The sequence below is a fragment of the Thermobia domestica genome, chromosome 14 (genome assembly GCF_964235325.1).
Source record: "Thermobia domestica chromosome 14, izTheDome1.hap1.1, whole genome shotgun sequence".
NCBI classification, from domain to species: Eukaryota; Metazoa; Arthropoda; class Insecta; order Zygentoma; family Lepismatidae; genus Thermobia; species Thermobia domestica.
The window spans coordinates 64,502,587-64,526,336 of NC_137467.1; the positions used below are offsets into that span (position 1 = coordinate 64,502,587).

Below are 23,750 nucleotides of genomic sequence, written 5' to 3' on the forward strand. Positions count from 1 at the left end.
GCAAACGGGGCTGTTACGAAAACGACATTAAAATTCTTTCTCTGAGTCGATAAGTATTATTAAGTAGTAGTAAATCTGTGGATGGAGAGAGAGACGAAGAATGAGAAACAAGTGTTTCTTTCGTAATAAAACACTCCTGTCTAGAGAAATCAATTAATACGATAATGTATAATAACAAATAGGCTATTTTTTTTAAAAAAATACACTTTATTTCCAAAGAAAAAGTATTTTTAGAAGTAATTTAACGGCTAATTATGGAAGCCAAAAATGGCAAAATAGTTTCATAAAATAAGCTATATTTAAGACTATAAGCATTTTCTAGATTTGTCTGCCTACATGTCTGTCCAAATAGGCTAAATTTAGCCAAAAATATGCTAAATTGGCATTACTTCCTAAGAACCCAAGTTGAGATTTATTTCCGTATTGTATCAATTCACCCATTTTTGCCAGCAAACTTTTCACATCTCAAAAGGAATCTATTAATATACTCCATTAATGAAATATATATAATGGTTTAGGCTTAATGATTGTATTGAGTACTCTAGAAAGTGTGTCCCTTCTTTCTAAATTTCAAAAGGTAGTCATTTCTGAAGCACTAAGAGAAGAAAATGAATTGCTGAAAGATGGCTGTTTTTATAGGTTAGACAAAAATCTACACGTTACTTTCGCTGATTTTTGAGACAAACAATCAGCATGTTCAAAATAAACAGTGTGGAAACAATCAATCATTGTTCCAATTCACAAGAAAGGCGACAAAACTGACTGTAATAATTATCGAGGCATTTCTCTTCTGTCAACATCCTATAAAATCCTTTCAAATATTCTATTAGCAAGATTGACCCCATACGCAGATGAAATTATTGGAGATTATCAGTGCGGATTTAGACGAAATCGATCAACTATCGACCAAATATTTACCATTCGCCAAATACTCGAAAAGAAGTGGGAATACAATACCCCGGTACATCAACTATTTATTGATTTTAGAAAGGCTTACGACTCGGTTAGGAGAGAAACATTATACAACATTCTTACAGAACTTGGAATACCGAGAAAGCTAATTAGATTAATTAAGATATGTTTAAATGAATCCCAAAGTAAAGTCCGGGTAGGAAAAGTTTTGTCCACGAGCTTTCACGTCGAAAATGGCCTGAAACAAGGAGATGCGTTGTCGCCATTATTATTTAACTTTGTGCTGGAATACGCCATAAGGAAAATCAAAGATAGCAACCAGGGCCTAGAGTTGAACGGCATTCACCAGGTTATGGCATATGCTGATTATGTAAATTTAATAGGGGATGATAGGAGAACAGTAGAAATAAATGCAGAGATCTTATTAAACGCTTGCAGGGACATGGGTTTGGAAGTAAATGCAGAGAAAACTAAATACTTGGAAGTGCATCGGGACCGAAATACGACAAATTTTGGAGGCGTTAAAATATTAAATAATACTTTTGATAAAGTGGATACTTTCAAATATTTAGGATCAATATTAACAGACGAAAATCATTTTCACGAAGAAATTAAATGTCGACTAAAAGCAGGGAATTCGTTTTACTATTCGGTTCGAAATCTTTTGTCGTCGCGAATCCTGTCGAAGAATTTGAAGCTTAAAATATATAAAACGATAATCATGCCTGTTGTTCTGTATGGTTGCGAAACATGGTCGCTTACTCTGAGGGAAGAACATAGACTGAAAGTATTTGAGAACAGGATCCTGAGAAGAATATTCGGACCCAAGAGGAACGAGAATGGGGAATGGCGGAAACTTCATAACGAGGAACTACATAGTTTATACGGTTTACCCAACATTGTTAGGATCATCAAGACTAGGAAGCTTAGGTGGGCAGGTCATGTAGCTAGAATGGAAGAAAGTAGAAACGCTTTCAAAGTCTTGACTGGAAGACCCATAGGGAAACGACCATTAGGAAGAACTAGGCGCAGATGGGAGGATAATATTAAGATGGATCTCGCAGAGATAGGAATACAAAGTAGGAACTGGATGCAATTAGCTAAGGATAGAAGTCAGTGGAGAGCTTTTGTGAACGCGGCACTGAACCTCCGGGTTCCATAGACCATAGAGTTAGTTAGTGAAACCAAGTTTCTTCAGCTAAATGATGAAATGTATAACTCTAAATGAACACTTGTTGGTCACATAAATTGCATATACACAAATATCAACACTGAGGAAATGCGTCTATCTTACATACACATAAAACAACTAAGAAATGAAGGGTAAGAATAATAGTACTATAATCGTAAAAAATGTGTTGACAGAGAAAAAAGGAAAGCAGATCATTGGCACCGATGCGTATTGAATGTATTAAAAACTCTCTACAGTCTGATCTTAAGAGAAAATTCAGTGAAAGAAAAAATAACAGAACAAGAATAGAACTAGATTAAATAAGGTAACAAAAACTGAAGAAAATGTTCACCACCTCGTGAAGAATTATAACAACGCTTAGAAAAAAGATTGGGAAAGAGAAAAATATAAATAATGTGCTTGACAAAGGCAATAAATCACAAGAACATCCTTCACCATAAGTAGTATGGTAAGTGCTAGAAAGAATACGTAGGTTTCTATGATAGAAGCAAGTAGAATTTCCAGATCATTTTAGAACATTGCCAGTTTGAAATCAACTCAAAATAGTAGTTTAAGAATGAGACTTCGTATTGTCGGTAGTTTTGGGGCTGCTAACAGTGGAATTCTCAGTAAGTACGAAACGAAAACAGTACACAAAATTCATGTGAAAAAGGAGACAATTTATGAGTGAGAAAAAGACGACAATCTCATTTCCTGCATTGCTTTACCTTACTATATGGGTGCTCGCTTACTCGTACAATCGTTCTTGTTTGTCGAATAAATAAAACAGTATTTGTCCAAAAAATGAAGAGAAAATACCCTAGAGCCCTGGCAGAAAGCGTCGAAAGCACTCCTACTTGTCCAGATCAGTGTATTAGATTCGCTCGAATTTGAGGTTATATAGAGAACTTCTATCACAGAGCGCAGAACTAAGTGGACCAAGCTTGTAATGTTTATACCACAACATTAACTCACGACTTAATATATCCTAATCATCTGCTAAAACACTTTAAAATAAAAATGAATCAGTGGAGTAGATTAATGACAATATGTTGTATTTTGTCAGCATTATAGGTTTTAATCGATAACTGATTAAAAACTGACATTTCCAGTGACTGTATAAAAAATCTTCAGAGCTAGTTGATTACGAAGAACACCTCCCCTGACCTTACAGTGCTTTGTGGTCGCTCAAGCGACCATGTGTTATCCTAAGGTTCCCACCTTAGAAACAATTTTTATTGTGAGTGGGAACCCTTGGTCGCTAAGGAAACCTTCCTCTGTAGAATCAACTTACAAGTAGTTTGGAACATGAACACTAGAAAGCAGGATAGTCATACAATAGCAGCGTCTTGTAGAAATACGCGTGTTGGAGTAGCACGTGGTAAGTATTTATTTATTACATATATTTATTGATAGAGTTGACAAGTTTCATGCATTAATTTTCATGTTTAATGTCAGATTGCACAAAGCACATAATAATAAGCGATTGAAACGCTTTCTTGAAAAAACTACAGTCTCGAAGATTTGTGTGGTCGATAGAGCGACCAGAGGCTTCAAAGCCATAACTTTTTGTTTTCTAGAAAAACACTCGTATGGAATGAAGTAAATGTTTACTAAGGGTAAACTATAGAAGTAATTGGTTCAGTTCTCCTGTGAACATACTGAACCAGATACGTGAGCGGAGGAGGGTGTCTTGAGAATCCGGACTCCCCCAAATGTAAGACTTTTTGTGAAATTAGTATAACTTTCGACAAAATTCTGTACATATTACGTAAATTTCGCACTAAGAAACACCTTTGAGTCCCCCAAATCCAACTTTTGTGTACATGTCTACGGTGAGCTGAATTAATGAGCTGAGCAGACAGTATTGGCCTAAGGCTGTCATGGTGGAGGATGACATCTCTCGATAATTAATTCACCCTTTGTTGGTGGTTTCAAGAAACAATGGACCGAGCCGCCGTAACTCAAGTTTTTCCAGGGTTTGTCCTCAGTCACAGCAGGCCATTGCTGGGATGTCACCTTCAACGTAGGCCGTGGTCAACAACTTTTAGTATTCTCACCCCTCTTCTATCCCGGCCTGAGCCTTAGATCCCTTGAAGCCATAAATGGAATTCAAGAAACGATAGTTGTGTTCTGTTTTTATTATGACTCCGAATTATTGTGATACTATCTGGCTTTTGGTGCCTCAGTAAAAGAATTTCTACTGTACAAAATTTTAAGAACTAAAAAGAATTTGTTGTAGTAATACATAGTAAAACTATTGTATTTGTAATAAGCTGATAATATGCGAGGGTAAGAGCTGAAATATCATTGAGATATTTTTGGGAAAAATAAGATAAATAAAAAAGTTACATTGAAAAATTAAACTTCTACCTAGGTATATCATTGGCACTGAGACCTAGGTCGCTAGAGCGACCTATCCACTGCTGGTCAGTGATGATTACTGTTGAACAAAATTGAACATAATTACTTCATATGCATGTACTGCAACGGAAATCTTTGAATAAAACCCAAGTATAACAATTGGTTTGTTCTCGGGTCTGAGGAGGTTTAAATTCGCTCATTGGATGATTCTAACTAGGCATAATGTTCTATTAAATTCCATTCTCCTACTCTTGAACCTTTAAAAATAACCACCATGTTTGTGCCTCATATGTCGGTTTAGGACAAACTGTCTGCGCCGCTCAGTAGGAAAGCAGCTTAGCGAAAGTTAGGATGGGTGTTTTTCAAATATGTACGACTTTATTAACAAAACAATGTAAAATTAAGGTAACAGACTTTAAAGTTTCTTTGAAAAGTAAACTATTCGTCTATTTATTCATTACTGATTGATTGAATATAACTGAATATCTAAGAGCAAAGTTGTAGTGTACTAATTTGCAATATTATTGGCGTTCTTTGCAGGCTGAGTGAATAAATTAAATAATGTTTTAATGTGTGGGTAACCAAACTACTTTACGAAGCGAATTTTATTCATTCTTAAGAAAAATCCACAATGTTAAAGCACTGTGATTTGATAGTAGAGTGTTAAGTTCTGGTAATCAAGTTGGTCATAGATTCGATAATTATGATTTCAGGGTGAGCCCGAAGAAATTATCACATGAGAAAAGATTTCCCGTATTAAAAATAACCTAAATTCATTACTGAGTTCAACTCAAGGACGCGCAAACTTAAGATGATAATCATGTCTATGACCTCTGAGAATTCAAAAGTGGTAGTATCGAAGTACTGTACATGTTAATAATATTATTTCACCATAATAACTTCGCGCTTACCGTCATTCTGTTTAGCCCATTGAATATACTCTTAAATTGTCTATAATAGTCCATGTGAACATTTACAGATCGACTGATGTGTTTCTAACATACGAGTTAAGACTTAAATTAAGGAAGTAACAGATATGGTACCCAGTAGTGATTTAAAAAACTAGTTACAATCGACTGATTACTGAATAAAATGAAATGAAATTTCTACTTTATTTTACACGAATATGCCTTAGGGAAAGGGAGACGGATCATTAAAGGAAGTAAATTATTATAAAAGAATCGGGGATGATGACCATGTGGGAGAAAAAGGTTGGAATGGGAGAGCACCCACTAACACTATGCTGTCCACCACAAATTTAAATGACTTGCGTTCGAACCAGGGACCCTCGCACTAGAGAGAGCATTCTACTATTTACCCACAATATCCTTTGAAATTAATGTTTGTGGTGTGTCATGACGATAAATAAACACAATATTCTGTTCCAGCGAGTGAATCAATACAAAAGAAGTCTATCTACACCGTGATTGATTCACAAAAGGCTGAAATCTTCAAAGGTTTGCTTTCATGACATTTTCCTTTATGGACCTACGGACACAAACAAAACACAAAACTCATATACCAAACATTATTCACCTCAGAGTTAACGAGAGAATTTAGCTCGTACGCGTTTTAACAATAGTTCATGTGGGGTTATTGAAAAGAAAAAGTCGAAGTTTGAAAGTAACAACACACATAATACATAGTGAATTTCTGCCAATAGTCCTCTTGTTGAGGCTCGAAAATCTTCCGTCGCCACTTAGTCATGGCGATTGTAACTATGAGTCTGCTCGCTAAATAATTTAAGTCCAAAATAAATTTATGTAGGACCATGAATGACATTATATCTTTATGATGCCTAGCGTACAGTGTTGGCACCTGGATCAGAATAAAAGTTTCCTAACACTTCTCTTGTTATGATGCTCTTTCGATAGCCTTTCGGTATGTCTGCCTCTTCGCCACAGATTTCTCCAGTTCCGAACCATTGCGGTGACCACGAAAGCATGTCCCTTGTAGAAATATAGTAAGAAAGTAAAGCCTATATATTTATAATACGATTCTTACAGTATTAAGATAATAATTGTAGCAATAGTGTGGGGTGACTAATTGCTAATATGTAGAGTAAATAATAGAAACAATGTAAGGATGTAGTGCGATACGTATTTTTTAAAAGGCATTAAAAGTTTTTTGGTGCAAAAAGTTATTATTTGTAGCCGTACTATAATATCATAGGGATCACGACAAATTTTCAAAATAAATAAAAGCTATAATATGGTTGCTTAGATATTCTCATACTGCGCGTGATTTAATTTGAAATGATATAGTACAAAGACACTTAACATTTGGTGTAATACAATAATAAAGTAATCTTGGGTATATGTATCTCAAATAGTTGTAACGATAGAACATTTCAAATGACCATTAATGTATTTGAAACTAATAGAATAGTCTTAATAACACATTACTTTTATATACAGTAAGTACATTACTTATTTTGTTACTTTTTCTTTCACTATTCCACTGGAAACTTTATATGTAGTTCCCAGTACGAAACTATAATATGAACGTATTCTCTGCGGCTTTCAATATGACTAAAATTATGCCTAAAAATTACGTCACTTCAAAACACTTGTTTTGTTGCTTTATGTAACCTGCTCATTTTTGCATTGTTTGAATCACTGTATCTCTGAAACGAACTGAGGTTTTTGGTATCTGGTATAATAAAGACTAGTTCTACACAAATATATCTTTAAATTATAACCTTTGGCCAGAAAGGAAATGTTCATTTAAGATTAACCATAGTCCATAACGTCATATGAGAACCAAAGGAACATAACCCCAAGAATATAATTTTTGTTTGCTTGAAATATGAACATAATTCTGAAAGCCCAACCTGATGTGTTTTGCCTGTTATTGAACCTGACTTTGTAATACCTTGCCTGATGTGAAATAATGTGTTTACCATCTAATTAAAATAGCATTTGTTTGAAAAAAGAAACTTTTTCCTCTCTTCTGTGAAGCTACGAAAATTGAGTTACGTTCCTCCTTTTCTCATATGACGATATATATGCATACGCAAATCAAAGAAAAGAAATAAGCATTTTTCTCATAATAGTGCACTAAGTAGTGATTACTGGCAACAGTAAATCGATACTTCATCAGTCAGAAGACGAGAATCAAATTTTCACATATATTCACGCTCCGAACAATCCTACGATTTTTGTGAGTCAGACTTTTTAATTCGATTGTAAATGATTCAAAGAAAAAAATAATTGATCTCTACTCATTAGAGCTTATATAAAGGAACATAAGAAGTAGAGATTAATTCGATTTGAAATTTATTAATTATTAGTCACATTTAACCAAAATAAGAATGACGAAAATGGAAAGAAATTTATACAAAAAAGATATAATGAAATTAAAAAATCACATCACAAACTAAATTATAAATAGTCAATGAAGTAAAAAAAAACTATGTACCTCCTAAGTAGCATCTCTCTATTCTTAAGTGAGGATTTTTTTAAAAGGCATTGCTATATATTTTTAAAGTCAGTATCTCAACCATCACTTGTTTACTTGTGTAGGAGAAATTTTGTAAAAAGTTACAATTCTAGCAACTGTGTCAGTAGTAACCTGTAGTACATATTTACCTTAGCGTAGAGAATCAAGTCGGAATTCGGAACAAAACATATAATTGTGTGTTTGTCCATAGGTATTCTACAGATAGCGTGTTCGACAGATATACGAAGAGTAGAAAATATATGGAGCTAAGATTTGTCATAACATAAGAAAGATCAGCTATAACATGAATAATCAACAGATTGTATTAGGTAGGGTGTGTTATGTTGGCATATGTGACGTCAATAGTGTGAGTGATGCCTGAATCCATTTAATTTTAATACATATCCATTTAATTTTTATACATATCTCCTTTCCTCGTGTGCGTGTATGTGGTGTTAACACAAATAAATTCCAAATTGATTTCAAGTAATGCAATGTTCTTTCTGTAGGAAAGAAACTTCTTTTCAATCAGTACGGCTGCTACTCCATACTGTTTTTTGTCGTGTAACTGAATAAATGCAGTTAATTATATTTCTGTGTCATAAATAACAAAAACAGATAAATAAATGTTCACTTGTAAGAATTTTGCTAATATGATCGAATTAAAGTTCTCAAAATCAAACTTATCTCTTTTGGATCTATCCTCAAAGTTACTTTGTTTCCTTAACACGTGAAAATTGTTATTTTGCAAATCCAGATTTCTCTGTGCAGTGGTACTACATGGTTTTGCTATTCAGCCTAGGCACAATCTTGGATTATTACCACATACCAGAAAGCAAAAAAGGAACTAAGAAGTGTAGTTAAAACAGTATCTGGTATTCATAAATAACATACAGGCGGTAAGAAATGTGATAGCTCTGGTATCTTCTCCGGCAATAAGAGTACCGGTTACACTGCTAAAGTAACACCAGCAAAATTTACGCCTAGTCAAATACTTTATCTTTTTTCATGCATGATGTACTTATTTAGGCTTACATAGAAACTTTAATATAAGCTTTCAGAGTACTTTTAGCGAACATATTTAGTGCAAAATATTTTTGTAATATACACGCCACAGAAACAAAGATGTGTTTGTTTACTGTTGGGTGCTGGAAATTGACGGCACAACACAACCAAGCTGTCAAGAACAGCTTGTTCACATTGAACACTGTGTTCCCTGATTTGGATCAGTAGTTATACTCCCAGTGAATACGCTGTGGCTGGTGAGAGGCTTTTAACAAGGCTAAGAAAATATTGTCTATTCGCCGGAACGTATTTAGACCAATTGACATACAACATCACATAGTTGTTACGTATTGAGAGGGGGCGATACACGCTTGACCTTTTACGAAACATTCTTATTGTACCTATTTCTAGTAAGTGCAGGGTTCTGTTCTTTCGTATTGAATATTTTATAATCTCAGTTATTATTTGGCATATTGTTGTAGAATGACCATAACACTCAAACCTTAGTAATTGTTTAGCAGTGCTTAAGAAACTTACTGACACTCTCTGTGGTGTTGACGCCTTAAGGCAATGAATATCTAATTTGGTTCTTAGGATTGGACTTCACGAGCAAACCATGATTGTTAACTCCATTAGCAATGAACACTCGTACTGTCCTATACAAAATATGATTCAATTAATATTAGGAAGCTATAATGAACTATTCAAATGTTAAGTTCTGTAATTCAGTTATAAGATTTTGTGGTCAAAAGGAAGAAGTGTCTTACTTTTTGTTCTTTATTAAAGCTAGTTACGTGTAATGTGGGATTAATGCGTCACAGATTTCCTGTGATGTAATATAAACATCTTCCTCTATTTCTCGCTTCAGCTTCAATTGCTTATCAGATAGTATCGACACTGTCGTATAATTAGAACGGCAGTTGTTTTATATACAAAGGCGCTGCTGGAGTGCGTGGGCGAATTTACAACCTTTGTATATAGAGGCACTGCTGTAGGGTGTAGGAGTAAATCTTCCTGTTATTGGAACATAGTCAGAGACACCAAGTTATAAACATAAGTAATAATAATGGGTGGACGTATGAAGCCTATAAAAGACGAGATCTTTCACTATCGCCATTTATACTTACCTTAACCTAGATGGTGGTTACGCTTAGAACGTCAGCCGTAGAAGTACTTTACAGATATTTCTAGTTATTGAATTGAATACCTAGTTATTGATTGAGTAGTTAATATCGGACCTAAATGTAGTGCATTATTTACGAAATTAGACTCCTGAAATGTTTGAAGATGTCATAAGTATTGTGGATTTAAAATTTAAAGCCGGTTTTCCACTTGAATCCAATGCTTTTGACTTTTTTTAATTGATCGCTGTTCTCGACTGTTCCTATTTCTCTTAATAATGATTCAGTTTTCGGATTTTTATGTGTCGTTCACTTGAATCTCCAAGACTTGCAAAATTATTTGATAATATTTCAGTATTAATATACAACTATAGTGAAGTCTGTCGTGTTTTGAAAATTCTATGATAATTTTAATTTTCATTTAATGTGCATTAAAACTTTGCATCAGTATTACATAGGGTATATCTACTTATTTTCTAAGGGTAGTTCATACACTCAATAAATTTTAAAGCCAGCTGAAATAATAACGGGCCAGCATTGAAGAACCCAACATATAATTGTTTCTTGTATGAATCTGTACCTACTTGTAGAGCTAATAAAGTATTATAGTTTTTAACCACGCCTTAAGTCATTTATCAAACTGACTTCAGTGCTCATTAATGGCAGTTTGTTCTAGTCTGGCAAGATTATGCCGTCTATTAAATCGTAGATATCTAATGAAAATTGAAAACACGATTCCGTGTGAACAAAATTCTAGTCATTGTTTGAAAACTGAGGACGTCTGGGCGGCTAAGCTAAGCTTCCAACCTTCAGTCCAGGTGCCCTCTTACTTTTAGAATATGTACTGCCCTATCGCGGTCAATTTGCGTTACTGGACGACTGTGGCTGTGAGAACTTGCGACCACACCGTCCGATGGAGTTAAACCCTAGAATTTGCGTATTGTTATTGGAGAAATATTATCCGGTATTCTTCCATTCGTCGGTCCTCACACAGAAAGGCAAACTATAAGGAGTAGCTACACGTTCACGAGGTGACCAATGTACTGTGTCTCTTAGAGTTCTAATAAACGTTAAGTATGCTTGTCAGCCTACTCCCTATTACATTTAACCAAGCTCTCTCTCTCTCTCTCTCTGTATATATTATATATATATATATATATATATATATATATATATATATATATATATATATATATTACTGGGTGTCCATAAAGTCCGGTGCCACACCGTGTATCTTCGAAACAACTGCGAATATGAGAAAACACAAAAAAGTGTCCATCATTATTTTAAGGAGCGTGAGTTTTGTGCTATAGAAGGTCCACTCTAGACCCCGCCATATAAGGGTACGTGGGGTCAACTTGAAAATTTTAAATGCCAAAGGGGTCGAGTAATATATCGTTGGAAACGACTCTACAAGTGAAACTTTCTTCGAAATATTTCTCTTGTAGAGTCCTTTCCAACGATATATTACTCGACCCCTCTGCCATTTAAAATTTTAAGTTGACCCCACATACCCCTATATGAGGATACCTGGGGTGGAGCTTTTATAGCTCAAAGTCCAAGCCCGTTAAAATGATGGACGTGTTTTTCCGTTTTGTCCCATTCGCAGACGATTCGAAGATACACGCGGTAGCAACGGACTTTATGGACACCCTGTATATATATCGGTTGAGGCATTTATAACTATTTTGGAAATATCTGGAAAACTAAAAAATCAGAATTTAAAAATTTGTAATTAAAGTTGTTCGTTTCGAAGAGGGACATTGAATGATACTACACTCGACCCCCTGCTCCACCACCCTCGGTGGCGTGAGGGAGTCTTAAATCTTAAATAGGAACACGCATTCTTTATAGCATATTTGGATTCGCCGGGGAAAAATTGTAACTTTTGTATTGAACACCTTTTCGTTGCTTGAAACATGGCGCTGTAATCGACAAATATCAAAATGGGTTACGAACATTTGGTAAACGATGCCTTTAAAACTTTTTGGAAAAAGGTGGAAAACTACATATCAGAGTTTAAAAGGTTGTAATAAAAGTTGTTCGTCTACAAGAGGGACATTCAGTGACACGATACTCGACACTCTGCCCCACCCCGGTGACGGGAAGTGGTCAACTTTGAAATCTTAAATAGGAACCCTCATGTTTTATTTTATATTCCGATATTCCGGGGAAAATTGTAACTTTTGTACTGAACATTTTTTGGTTGCGTGCTTGATGGTGCTGTTATCGAAAAATAATCGTAATGGGTTATAAACAGTTAAAAAGTAATATCTCAAGAAATGCACATCACATTGGGAATTTTACTGGTTTTCATATATTTCAGATGCTATCAAATGACACCATAGTTGATCTCACCATCACCAACTCAGGGGGTTAGTAAGTCAGTTATTCTAAAATCTGTAATGTGAAACCAATTGATTCTCCAGAACATACCACAATACTTTCTTCAGACTGTTGGGGTAATTTCTGTCACAGATATAGCTGTAGTGAACAGCAGTTGGAAACATTCATGGTTTGTTTTATCAGTGAATTAAAATCTAGTTTTAGCGTTCCCCAGGAACAACGATATGGAAGTAGTAATAGTTTGTTCCCATAGATATGCGCTTTTAATGTGAATCCCCATTGTCTTTTACTATCGGAGTGCTATAGCGAGTTTTCTTGCCTCTCATCATCGGGGTGCTTGATTTAGGGGATTCCCCTTGCCTCTCATAGAGCAACATTGTTTACTGAAACAAATGTTCAAAATTGTGCCCGTTTTCTGCAATACACATTGCAAGTGTCAGACACGCAGCGAGAGTCTAACCACGAACTGCGACGCATGATCGAAGTCCGTGGTTCATGGACGGTAATTTGAATGATAAAAATATATCGCAGAAAATAGTGACAATTTCGAACATTTTCTTACAATTTTAGACGACATGTACCCATTTTGATTTTTGTCGTTTACAGCGCCATCTATCACGCAACGAAAAAGTGTTCAATACAAAAGTTAAGTATTTTTTGCTTGGAGAATCCGAATATGCAATAACAAATGGGGGTTCCACTTAAGATTTCAAAGTTGACCCCTCCGGGCCTGGAGTTGGTGCAGGGGGTTGAGTGTAGTATCATTGGATGTCCCCTTCTAAACGAGTAACTTTCGTTACAGGTTCATTTTTAATCCGATTTTTAGTTTTAAGATATTTCCTAAAACAGATTCAAACGGCTCATCCTGTGGATATATATATATATATATATATATATATATATATATATATATATATATATATATATATATATATATAGGGGAAGGTAGTACACAGTGGATCAGTTTTTAAAACTTTCAGCATAAATCCGTTTAATGCAACTATTACTGGCATTTGTTTAGTGTAGAACATAGACACATGTCTCTACTACATTCGTAAGTAATTTATTAATATGAAGCGCTGCTCTGTATTTTACAGTTACAGTTAACGCCAATGCTTGTAAAGTGATTCACTGTGTACCACCATCGTACACAGTGGATCATATATGCGTACACAGTGGATCAAAGGAACAATGTATTGAAAGTAATGAATAGAAACCGAATGATAATGGAGCCCATCATCTGAAAATCTCCAAATCTACATAAAATTTTAAGCATTATTATCAAAATCTATATTACTCACAATACAAAATAAATTTTAAAATTCTAAATAAAAGTTAGAATCGAAGTATTACAAGCATCTTAATAGCATAGTATTAATTTCAGAAATTGATTACCAAAATAAACAATACAAACGACTGTTATAAAACAAACTTTTTAGACAATTAAATTGATATCTTGTACAGAGAATCTTTGGTTTTGGATTAGTAAATTTAGTAGTTATGCACAATAGCATAATCAATTTGTTATAAAATGGAGAATTTAACTTTCTGTACTTAATTCAATTAGTCTGATTACGCAAATTATTAGTTTCACTATGACGAGAAAAATATATGTCCAGCTCTACATTATCATCCTTTGAAACTTCAAACGGTTAGCGGAGATCAATTCCATGGAACTCTACCGGCAACCTGATATTAACAGACAGTATTTTATTCTTCACAATAAGAGATTTTGGAAGCCGTCTTACTATTCAAATATTGTGTGTGGGTGAAATATCTGGATTATTTGGGTGGACGATACTTTCATGTATCTTCTCACTTCTTAGAAACGAAATCTAAAAATCATTTTCATTGTCTTTCCTAGTCGTGATTTGACCAATGTAATGTGTCCGTGAAAGAAATCTTACAAGAACGTAATCACCAGGTTGAACTTCTCTTTGGCTCTGTTCCAAATCATCAATAAGTAGTAGTTTCTGTCTCTAAAGTAACATGGTCCGTCTTCCTTAGCCTGAGGGGCATAATCGTGTGACGTTAAACTGAAAGATTTCGTTTTCTAAAGTATCATCATCATCTAAAGAATCTTATAATATAATTGGCTTAAAATCATCATTCGCTGTTGAACTATTTTCTTTCCCTTTCTTCAGGACTGAAAGTCTTTATTTTATCCGTTTTGCTTCAGATTGCTGCTGAATTTGAACTCCTTTTATTCACGGGCTTCTTTCTCCGTTATTACTTTCTTGGATGTCTGAACTGTTCTAGTTCATGTGTAAGTTGGAAATACATGAAAGGCTACAGAATTTGGGATATTTCGTAGATAAGTTACGTAAATTACTAAAGGATGCCTCAACATTGTGTTTGTTGAATGACATCAATCTTGAGAGTTTAAGATTGACGCTATTCAACACATCTTCGGAATTTCGAATACTAAGATCTTTATTACGATTCACTCTAGACCTGAAATTTTGCTTTTTTCCCCACGAAGCAGGTATCGATATATTGTTGTTCTTGTCAATTTCATATGCCAAACGCCTCACGGCAACGTAGACTAAGACATTTTGTTGCACATTTGTATATATTTCGGAAATAAATGCTCCAACTCTGAAGTGAATATTTGTCATACAGAATAATTTGATTTCATTTTAACATTGTCACCTGGTACTTTCTTATTTTCTGACACATCTGCTCAAAGTTGTGTAATCAATGTTCTTCAATTTACCAACGCTGCTAATAGAATATCCCTGCTCCACCACTAATTGCACTGCTTCTCTCATCTAAATAAATGCCTTTCATGTTGCCTTGCATATATTTCCTTGTGGTTAAACCATTAACCTGTAACGTGTAACATGATATTAAAAGCTCCGTGAAATGCCAATACTATGACTTGTTTCTAAACGAGTATGCCAAATACATTGAACTTCTATAAACACAATGAGGTACAGAGTGGATCAGTCCACTGTGTACCACACCGATGTGATCCACTGTGTACTTGTTGGTGTCACCCTAAACAGTTTCCCACGACAAGGAACTATTAAAGTAGAAGAACAAAATAAACAATGCTATATTACAAATACATTCTTACCTACTTCCCATGTCCATGATATTCTAAATTACAAGATAAATCATAGTGTCAGAGCATTCACTTCTATTACTTCATTTTTTACTTCAGCACAAGGAAAACAGATTTTTCATTTCACCTCAAATGAGAAGTACCCATTGTTGTTGACATTTCGTTCATAAGTGTGTAATGTGAAAACAGAATAACTGACATGCGCTATGTGAATTTGTGCAATAAATAAATGAATAACGCCTTCTGATCCACTGTGTACTACCTTCCGCTATATATATATATATATATATATATATATATATATATATATATATATATATATACAAACGCTTGAAGGAAAAATGAACCAGAGATTATTAAACCGATTAGTATAGCACCTTATCACTGTATCATTAGTATAGTAGTTTAGAACTTAATTTTCTTTTGAGTTGCTCAGAGTACGCAATGACTAACCTACGTACTTAAGCGAAGACCAACTCAGAGAAATCCGGTTTAGGTTATTTATTACCTGTTTCATTCGATGAAACTAACGTCATATGAATGTTTCTCCTTAGTAACAATTAGAAAGAAGTTGAACTACACTTCAATATGTCTTACCACTTAGTGATACTTTAAATATTCAAGCAAATAATTTGATATCCTAACCTATATATTCTGAGTATCAAAAGTACTAAAATGTTAAAACCAGTGTGTTTACGTGCAAGATCAAAACTTCCACATAAACTATTGATATGGCATCAATGACTACTAACGGAATGAGGTAACCCATTATTTTTACGACTGACTTTTGCTAAAAGCTAAATGGCGTCTAAAGTATTTGTTCCTATGCCTATGCAGTTTTTCAACATTCGTATTGTTCGGACAATTTTTAGCCAGATCTCAATAGCTGTCGGTACCCTGCTAGAAATTCTGCAGTTATGTGACAGTGACGTACCAGTTTCATATTCAAAATTTAAGAAAAGAAACACCACAATTATGTATGATTAAAGTTTCTAAATACTGGTAAATACATGTAACTGAAATAAATTGAAACAAAATAGAGAGGAAATATATATATTTGAAATATGATTAAACCTACTACTAAATTTTTACATATTCTAACCCAATTTACCGCTTTATTTTTAGGCATTCCTGATACAGGAATAGTACTTGAAAATAGCATGACATCATTTGGGGAATTTAGTGGAAGCCTAACCATAAAATTTATAGAACTGTATGAAAACGATGGATTTATTAATATATATTTGACACAGACAAATGATATATTTAGTCCTTATTCTTATGTTATACAATTGAAGCACCGCAACCGTAGCAACAAGCTTCAAACCGATGAAAAATTTAACGTATTTAGTACCATTTCCTTATGTGATGGTAAGGGTGGTGATAAAATTCACTTCCACATCATAGGTGGAACGTATAACTTAAAATGCATTGAATTGGACAAAAAATGGGTAAGAATCGCTTTTCTTATTTTCTAATAACGCTAGTATTTTCTTTACATTAATTGTATATATTTTCATTAAGTTTATTTGAACGCGTTGATCATAAATAGTATTGCTGGAAATCGGTTTTATTAATACGTAACTTTAGAAAGAGAAGCCAATATTTTATATGCTTATTATTAATATAATGGATATCAGTAAAGTTGATTTCAATTTACTTAAACATGACTCACGTTTTAATAAAATATATGAATTCATCAACTGGATATTTATATTATGCTTTGCTTTAGAATGTCTGGTTTCAAATATAGAGTTCCAAAAAAGCTAACCAGTGCACTAGTCGGTAATTGACAACGTAATAATTATAATCTTGTTGACATTTACGAGAAGAATAACTTGATTCAGCTTGCGTCTGTTATTTTTTATCATAATCTACATTTCCGATATTTTTTGCAGTAAATTTACTATATTGCTAAGCACTCACTTACAAATAAATTAAGTTCAAAATACATAAAATTATATTTTTCTGCATATGTAGATAAGAAACCATGTTGATAGTAAAGAATAAAAAATAAATAATTTCTTAGAACCACTTAGGGCATACATATTGTAGTTCAGCACAGCAAACGAACGTTATGACAATAATGTCACAGAACATTCATTTTATAATTTTGAATTCTTAACTGGAAATTCACTTACTAATATAAAACATTAATTCCTACAATAGGTTCGAACCTGTAACTTCGGTGTTGCTTTTTACTGTAATTTGACTCAATTTGAATTATCATTTATGTATATGTATAAATTGTGGTGTAATAATATCAATATATACTAGCTTTTATCGAAGTTCTGTTGAAAAGACATAGGAATTACCAGAAGGAAATTTGGGTTGAAAATATATTCGTAACTCTGTAGCATACAAAAATAGAAAAACATTTGGACAGACTGACTTGGAATGTAAAAAGGTGATTGGACATGTGAAATGTAGAACATATCAGTACTCAGTGTTGCCACACTTGGTACAATTGTACCAGATTCAGCCCTTTTTGTCACTCATCGGCCCGTTGGTACCACGCTGGCATTTTCAGCCCCTTTTGTGAAAAAGTTGGTACAATTCTACCCAATTCAGCACCATTTAACAAATATTGTCACATTTTCAAAAGTTCACGTTACTCATACTGTGTTCGACTCTTAAGAAATGCTGGTGAACATTCATTCTGTGACGTTGCACCGCATAACGCTACAAACTTCATGTGCAAAATTCGTAATTCGAACTATACCGGGAAACAAATGACGCTAGATTGGCGCATCCGCGTCGCGCAGGAAGAAGACGAGAAAGAAGCAGTGTGGTGGAAATTTTAGCTTGATTTTTTTTTTTAAGTACACACGTTGAATCAACTGTTCCATATTCTAAAGAAGACCAGCGGGTGCTGAAGTAAGTCTATAATTTATGTGTCATTGAAAAGATTATACATCAAAAAAATAATAGCACTAGTGCCGTACCGTGGAAAATCAGCGCCTGGGCGAGAATATACGACATATCAGCGCCTGGGCGCCCCCATACATATGACTGAGGTCGATAGACCAGCTGCAAAGCACCACTATGGTTGGCGCGAAGCATAATAAAGTTTTTAAAAGTAAACCCTGTTTTTCTCTTGATTTTGAGCACTTTTTCTTTCTTTTCTCCTTCCGATTTTTGCGCCCCCTTATTTCAGCGCCCGAGACTGACCCCCCAACGGCATGGTATAGCACGAAAAAATACATTGACGTAGCAATAGCGTCATTTCAAATTTGGCTTGGGGCAAGACCCCTTTGATATAAGTAAAATTTCGCGTTTTTCACTGACTTAATACTATTCTATTGATAAAATCTATATAAATGTTAAACTTAGGGAGGGCAAATGCCCCTCCCTGTCCCTCCTAAATGACGCACCTGTAGACGTAGTTGCCGGCTTACCGGGCTAAGTTGTTTACTAGCGACGCCATATTGACGAATACAAAAATACCCGAACATTTCTGCGTTAGAGGTCTACATCGACGCGTTGTAACAAACTTTATGTATAAGCCTAAAGTTAAATCAGGGATGATCATTCGTGGGCAAAAATATTTTACTTTTTGACAAAAAATGAATTCAGCCCTTTTTGTTTCAATTTGGTACTATTTTTCAGCCCACTCCAGAGCTAGGACTGTGGCAACACTGTCAGTACTTGACACAATCTACCTATAGAGGCGCCAGTCGAATATATATAGTTGTATTTGTCTTAATACTTCCTATTGTGATCATTATTGATAAACCCTTGTTAAAGCTGTGATGTATAATAAAATTGTCCTTGACACACAAGTCGCCGTTTGGTGTTTGACAATTATCGACTCACTATTTTCCGTACAGTTTTGTGACAAAACGTATAGCCTTTTTACATATGGCTCACACTCTTTTCAACTCCGAGCTTCCTTACAATGTCTTCCCTGGTCAATTTCTCGATATTTGAAACTACTCTTTTTTTTTTTTTCTTATCCAATTGTAAACCGTGGTGAAACCATAGTACAGCACAAATTTCTGGTATCTTTTGTTCATGGCTCGATACCAACTTCCACCAACATTGATTCGTATACATGTCCTGCAGTGTTGCCAACAACCTCCGAAGAAAATAGGTTAGATGGTCTTCAGAATTAAGCTTTTTTACACAAAAAATGGCTAAAGTTTGATCTGCTAACCTATAACCCACATTGTATATTTTAAGCCCCTTTTTTGTATGTAGGATTATCAGTGAGTTATAGTAAGATTTGAAATCTTGAATTTTATTTTCTGAAAACTAACAAGCAACATACATGACTTTAAATTACAATAAAATCCATCAACAACTCATCTCATTTGTGAAAGTCAACAGTCATATTATCAGTTTAATTCAAATAAGTCATCACCGATGACGACACAGCTAGCCGAGGCGCTGGAACTGGATGTATATACCATCGTTGGATTGTGGATTGGTTGTTTTTGTGTAGACTGGCATTGTCCCAATTTTCAATAGTCCTTCTTTCGGAAGGTCATAGTCCTTACAAACACTTTTTATTTCCCCGTACACCGACATGAATCATTATGATTGCATTGAGAGATTTCAAACTTATTAGATATCCCATTTACTTCCTTTAATAAACAAATACAGTCTGAAGAATCAAATAGGTTACTAAATTTTGTATTAGAAAACCTTCATTCTTGCAATGAAATGCGAAAATTAAAGTAATTAAAAAGTAACAAACCTAGCCAAAAGTAGTTACGGAAGCGACATTAAAATTCTTTCTGAATCCATAGGTATTTAGTAGTTGTAAATCTGTAGGTGGGGAGAGAGAAGAATGAGAAACAAGTGTTGCGTAATAAAACATCTGACTAGAGAAATCAATTATTAAGATAATATATAATGACAAATAGGCTACTTTTTTCAAAAAAAAAAAATACACTTTATTTTCAAAGAAAATGTATTTTTAGAATTAATTTAACGGTTAATAAAAAGGTAAAAATGGCAAAAGAGCGTCATAAACTAAGCTATATTTAAGGCTATAAGCGTTTCGTAGATTTCCTTTGCTAAATGCGTCTCAAAATAGACTAGATTTAGCCAAAAATAGGCTAAATTGGCATCACTGATGTTCTGATATACGTACAGTTCATGCTACATGCAGCATCTACGCTTCCCAGGTGGCCGTGTATTCACGAGAAACGTAAGTACGCACATGACCAACAAATGACTCTATACTAGCTGCGTAGTAAGTTCAGCTGCCGTTCCTTTGCTCCACAAGTTACCAAGTACACCTCCAGATTCAATGTCTTTATCGCACTTAATGGAGGAACAAAAATTTCATCTATGAGGTAGTGTTTACAATATTCAAAAATTCGTTTTGCGACGTTCAGCCTATTTTTATAACACCTATTTTAGTATAGAGAAGAACATTATAAAATGTTCATCACAGTCTTAGAAGCGAAATATTAAAAAAACTTAAATACGTATATCGTTATTTTATATACGTAAATACTTATATAAATCCTTATCTTAAACATTTTCTTTCGAAAATGTCCAAATTCTTTTGTTGTGAGTAGAATGTAAAAAAAAACGATCATACTATCTGCATTGTATTTACTTAAGAAATAAAACGCCAAATTTTACAGCTCCAACCTAAGTGAAACCCTCCATCAAGAACTTTGTTAACAATCATCCAGGTTTTAACATTATAGAAACTTTTGATTTTTTGGGGGGGGATAATCTCTGGAAACTCAGAAACATTTCTATAGTTACATTTAAATGACGCCGAGTTTCACACCTATAAGTTAAGCGATACCTTGCTTTAAGCATGTTCTGAATAGGCAATAAGAAACAATAATATTACAGACATTTTCCCTTTCTTCTACCATCTATGTGGATTTTTTTTAAAGATACTGAAGGATGTTTTCAGATATTTTAAATGGTAAGTTGATATGATAATGGGATGTCAATATTATTCATCCTAAATTCATACATTATTGAAATACGTTATTCTTTGAAAAAAAAACTTAATCCCCATTAAGAATACATATTTCCAGAAATCATTGCTTATATTTTCCTTTCTTAATAGAAGCATGGTTTACTTCTACTTAGATTTTATTTTTTTTTTATTATTATTATTATTATTATTATTATTATTATTATTATTATTATTATTATTATTATGGTTCCTGACTACTAGTAGTATTGCCTGAGTGATTATGAGTCGCTCACTTCTATTTTTTTTTTTTTATAAAATTTTAAATATTATAGTTATAAATATAAAAAGAAAATGGTACATACATTTAGTATAATCGGAATTTTTTCACCAGTTAGTTTGACTTTCATAACATTAACTTTCGCAATAACAATCCATAGTGATTTAAGTACATAATGCATTTATGTTACGGTGATTTATTTTAGTGTTATATTAGTGTTAGCTGAATTCCCAGGTCAAAATTATAGTTATTTGAATTTAGTGTACAAAAACCCTGCTATTATGTAAGCAATGAGATTAAGATATATTTTTATAAATATTTTCAGGTATATAACTACATGGCAAAGGATACTCATTACACATACGTTTATCTAACTTTTACTCGCGATGGAAAAATTACTGTGCATTGGTCGGTTGATAACGTCAATATTATTATTACTATGACAAATAAAACCCACAAGGCACTCCATGTGAACAAATACAGCATTGGTGTTTTCAGAAGTAGATATTTTGTCCAGCTTTATTCAGGTACAGTTAGTTACTTCTCTATCTATCTATCTACCTATATATATATATATATATATATATATATATATATATATATATATATATATATATAGATAGATAGATAGATAGATAGATATATTAAAACTAAAATTATGCATGCAACTAACCATAAATTATTTCGATATCACACTCAAATATACAGTAAAATGAATAGTGTGTAGTATACTGATAGATATATAATAATCCCATTCTAATATTAGTCGCACTAGTTAATTAAATCTGTTGATGTTAATTTTGAGTTTAGCGTCCCTTTGAGTACCCAGGGTAATATGAAACATTGAATTATGTGGAATACATGTGGAGTGTGAGCCACATGCTCTTTCTCCACAAACCAAATCCTGAAAGAGCGTACATAACTATACTATGCTATTAGTATGCAACCCACAATCAACATCGTACGTGTTCCTCTTCGGGCACAAAAATAAATAAGGTAAAAGTAAACTTTTTTAAAAAAAATAAACTACACAAATCAATACTAAGTATGAATATAAGTGGATGCAAACTGAAACATTTTTTCAAAACTTTGCAATTAATAATAATAATAAAATTAATCGTTTCGCGTTTTCCCGCACACACATGCGTCACAATGTGTAAGATACCTATTTGCTCCTTACGGTTGAAAAATCATTGAGTAGAAAATTTTCTTAATCGCAATTAATTGGACGTATCTGACAAGGGCGCCGATCCCGGGGGCCCAGACCCCCCAAAGCTCATGTGGGCCCCCTTACTGTACTTGTAAATTTACAATATTTGGCATAATTTGAATGCAATTTGTTTTAAAATTATATATGCTTTCTGCATCTGAATGGGCCCCCCAAATGTACAGAGAAATCGGCACCCTTGGTATCTGACATAATAGATAATCGAGATTAAGTCTAGATAATACAATTTGAAGTACTACAGTTTTGAAAGTACGTAACCACTTTCATTTGGTATTCTGAGTACGACACCATTTTTTAACTCCTCAATATTACGTAAGCAAAAGGTATTCCGGTTTTAATGCGATATAATTCAAAGGATTTTGAATTTATTTGTTTAGTACATAAATAAGGTTTTCGAATATACACTTTACGGTGGACAAATATTTTCACTTTCAAAAGATATTAACTAAGAATTTTACGTATTATTATAAGAGTATAAACAATTATTCTTATAAAAATAAGATTAAGGTTACTGAGACGGTTTTAATCCGTTCCACGCCAGTCATATCTACTATCTAGTACCGTTATGTAAAGGTTCAATTATTGTTAATACAGGTTCAATTAAGTCACATTGTACAGCGCAGTCGTGGCTAGAATTTCGTATACTATGTACTGCATTGTTTCTTTGTTAACCAACTGAGATATTTAAACCACTTCGAAATTTACTAGAGGCACATTCTGGCCTAGGATTGCGCATACTATGAAATTCTTATTTCTATTGCACATTACATTGTATATTTCGGTTACTTCTGTAATTGTTACCGCATCTTCAATTTCATAAATAACACTGTTCAACAAATTTTGATCGAAAGTATGTAAATTCTTTGAAATTGCGATTTTTACATTCATTTAAGCATAATATGAAAGGAAATAATAATAGAAAAAT

The 23,750-nt window shown here is 33.7% G+C and overlaps 1 protein-coding gene across 4 annotated transcripts in view; it reads left to right on the top strand.

Annotated features, from left to right (window-relative positions):
- The window catches only part of LOC145669707 (uncharacterized), a 925,722-nt gene that overhangs the window by 848,699 nt on the left and 53,273 nt on the right, over positions 1–23,750 (top strand). For 3 of the 4 annotated variants that reach the window (XM_081738011.1, XM_081738010.1, XM_081738012.1), the window contains 2 exons: positions 16,553–16,878; positions 21,923–22,124. The exons of the other annotated variant lie outside the window; for it this stretch is intronic. In XM_081738011.1, coding sequence (XP_081594137.1) covers positions 16,553–16,878; positions 21,923–22,124 — 528 coding nt within the window. The remainder of the gene's footprint in view (positions 1–16,552; positions 16,879–21,922; positions 22,125–23,750) is intronic. 4 annotated transcript variants of the gene reach the window in all.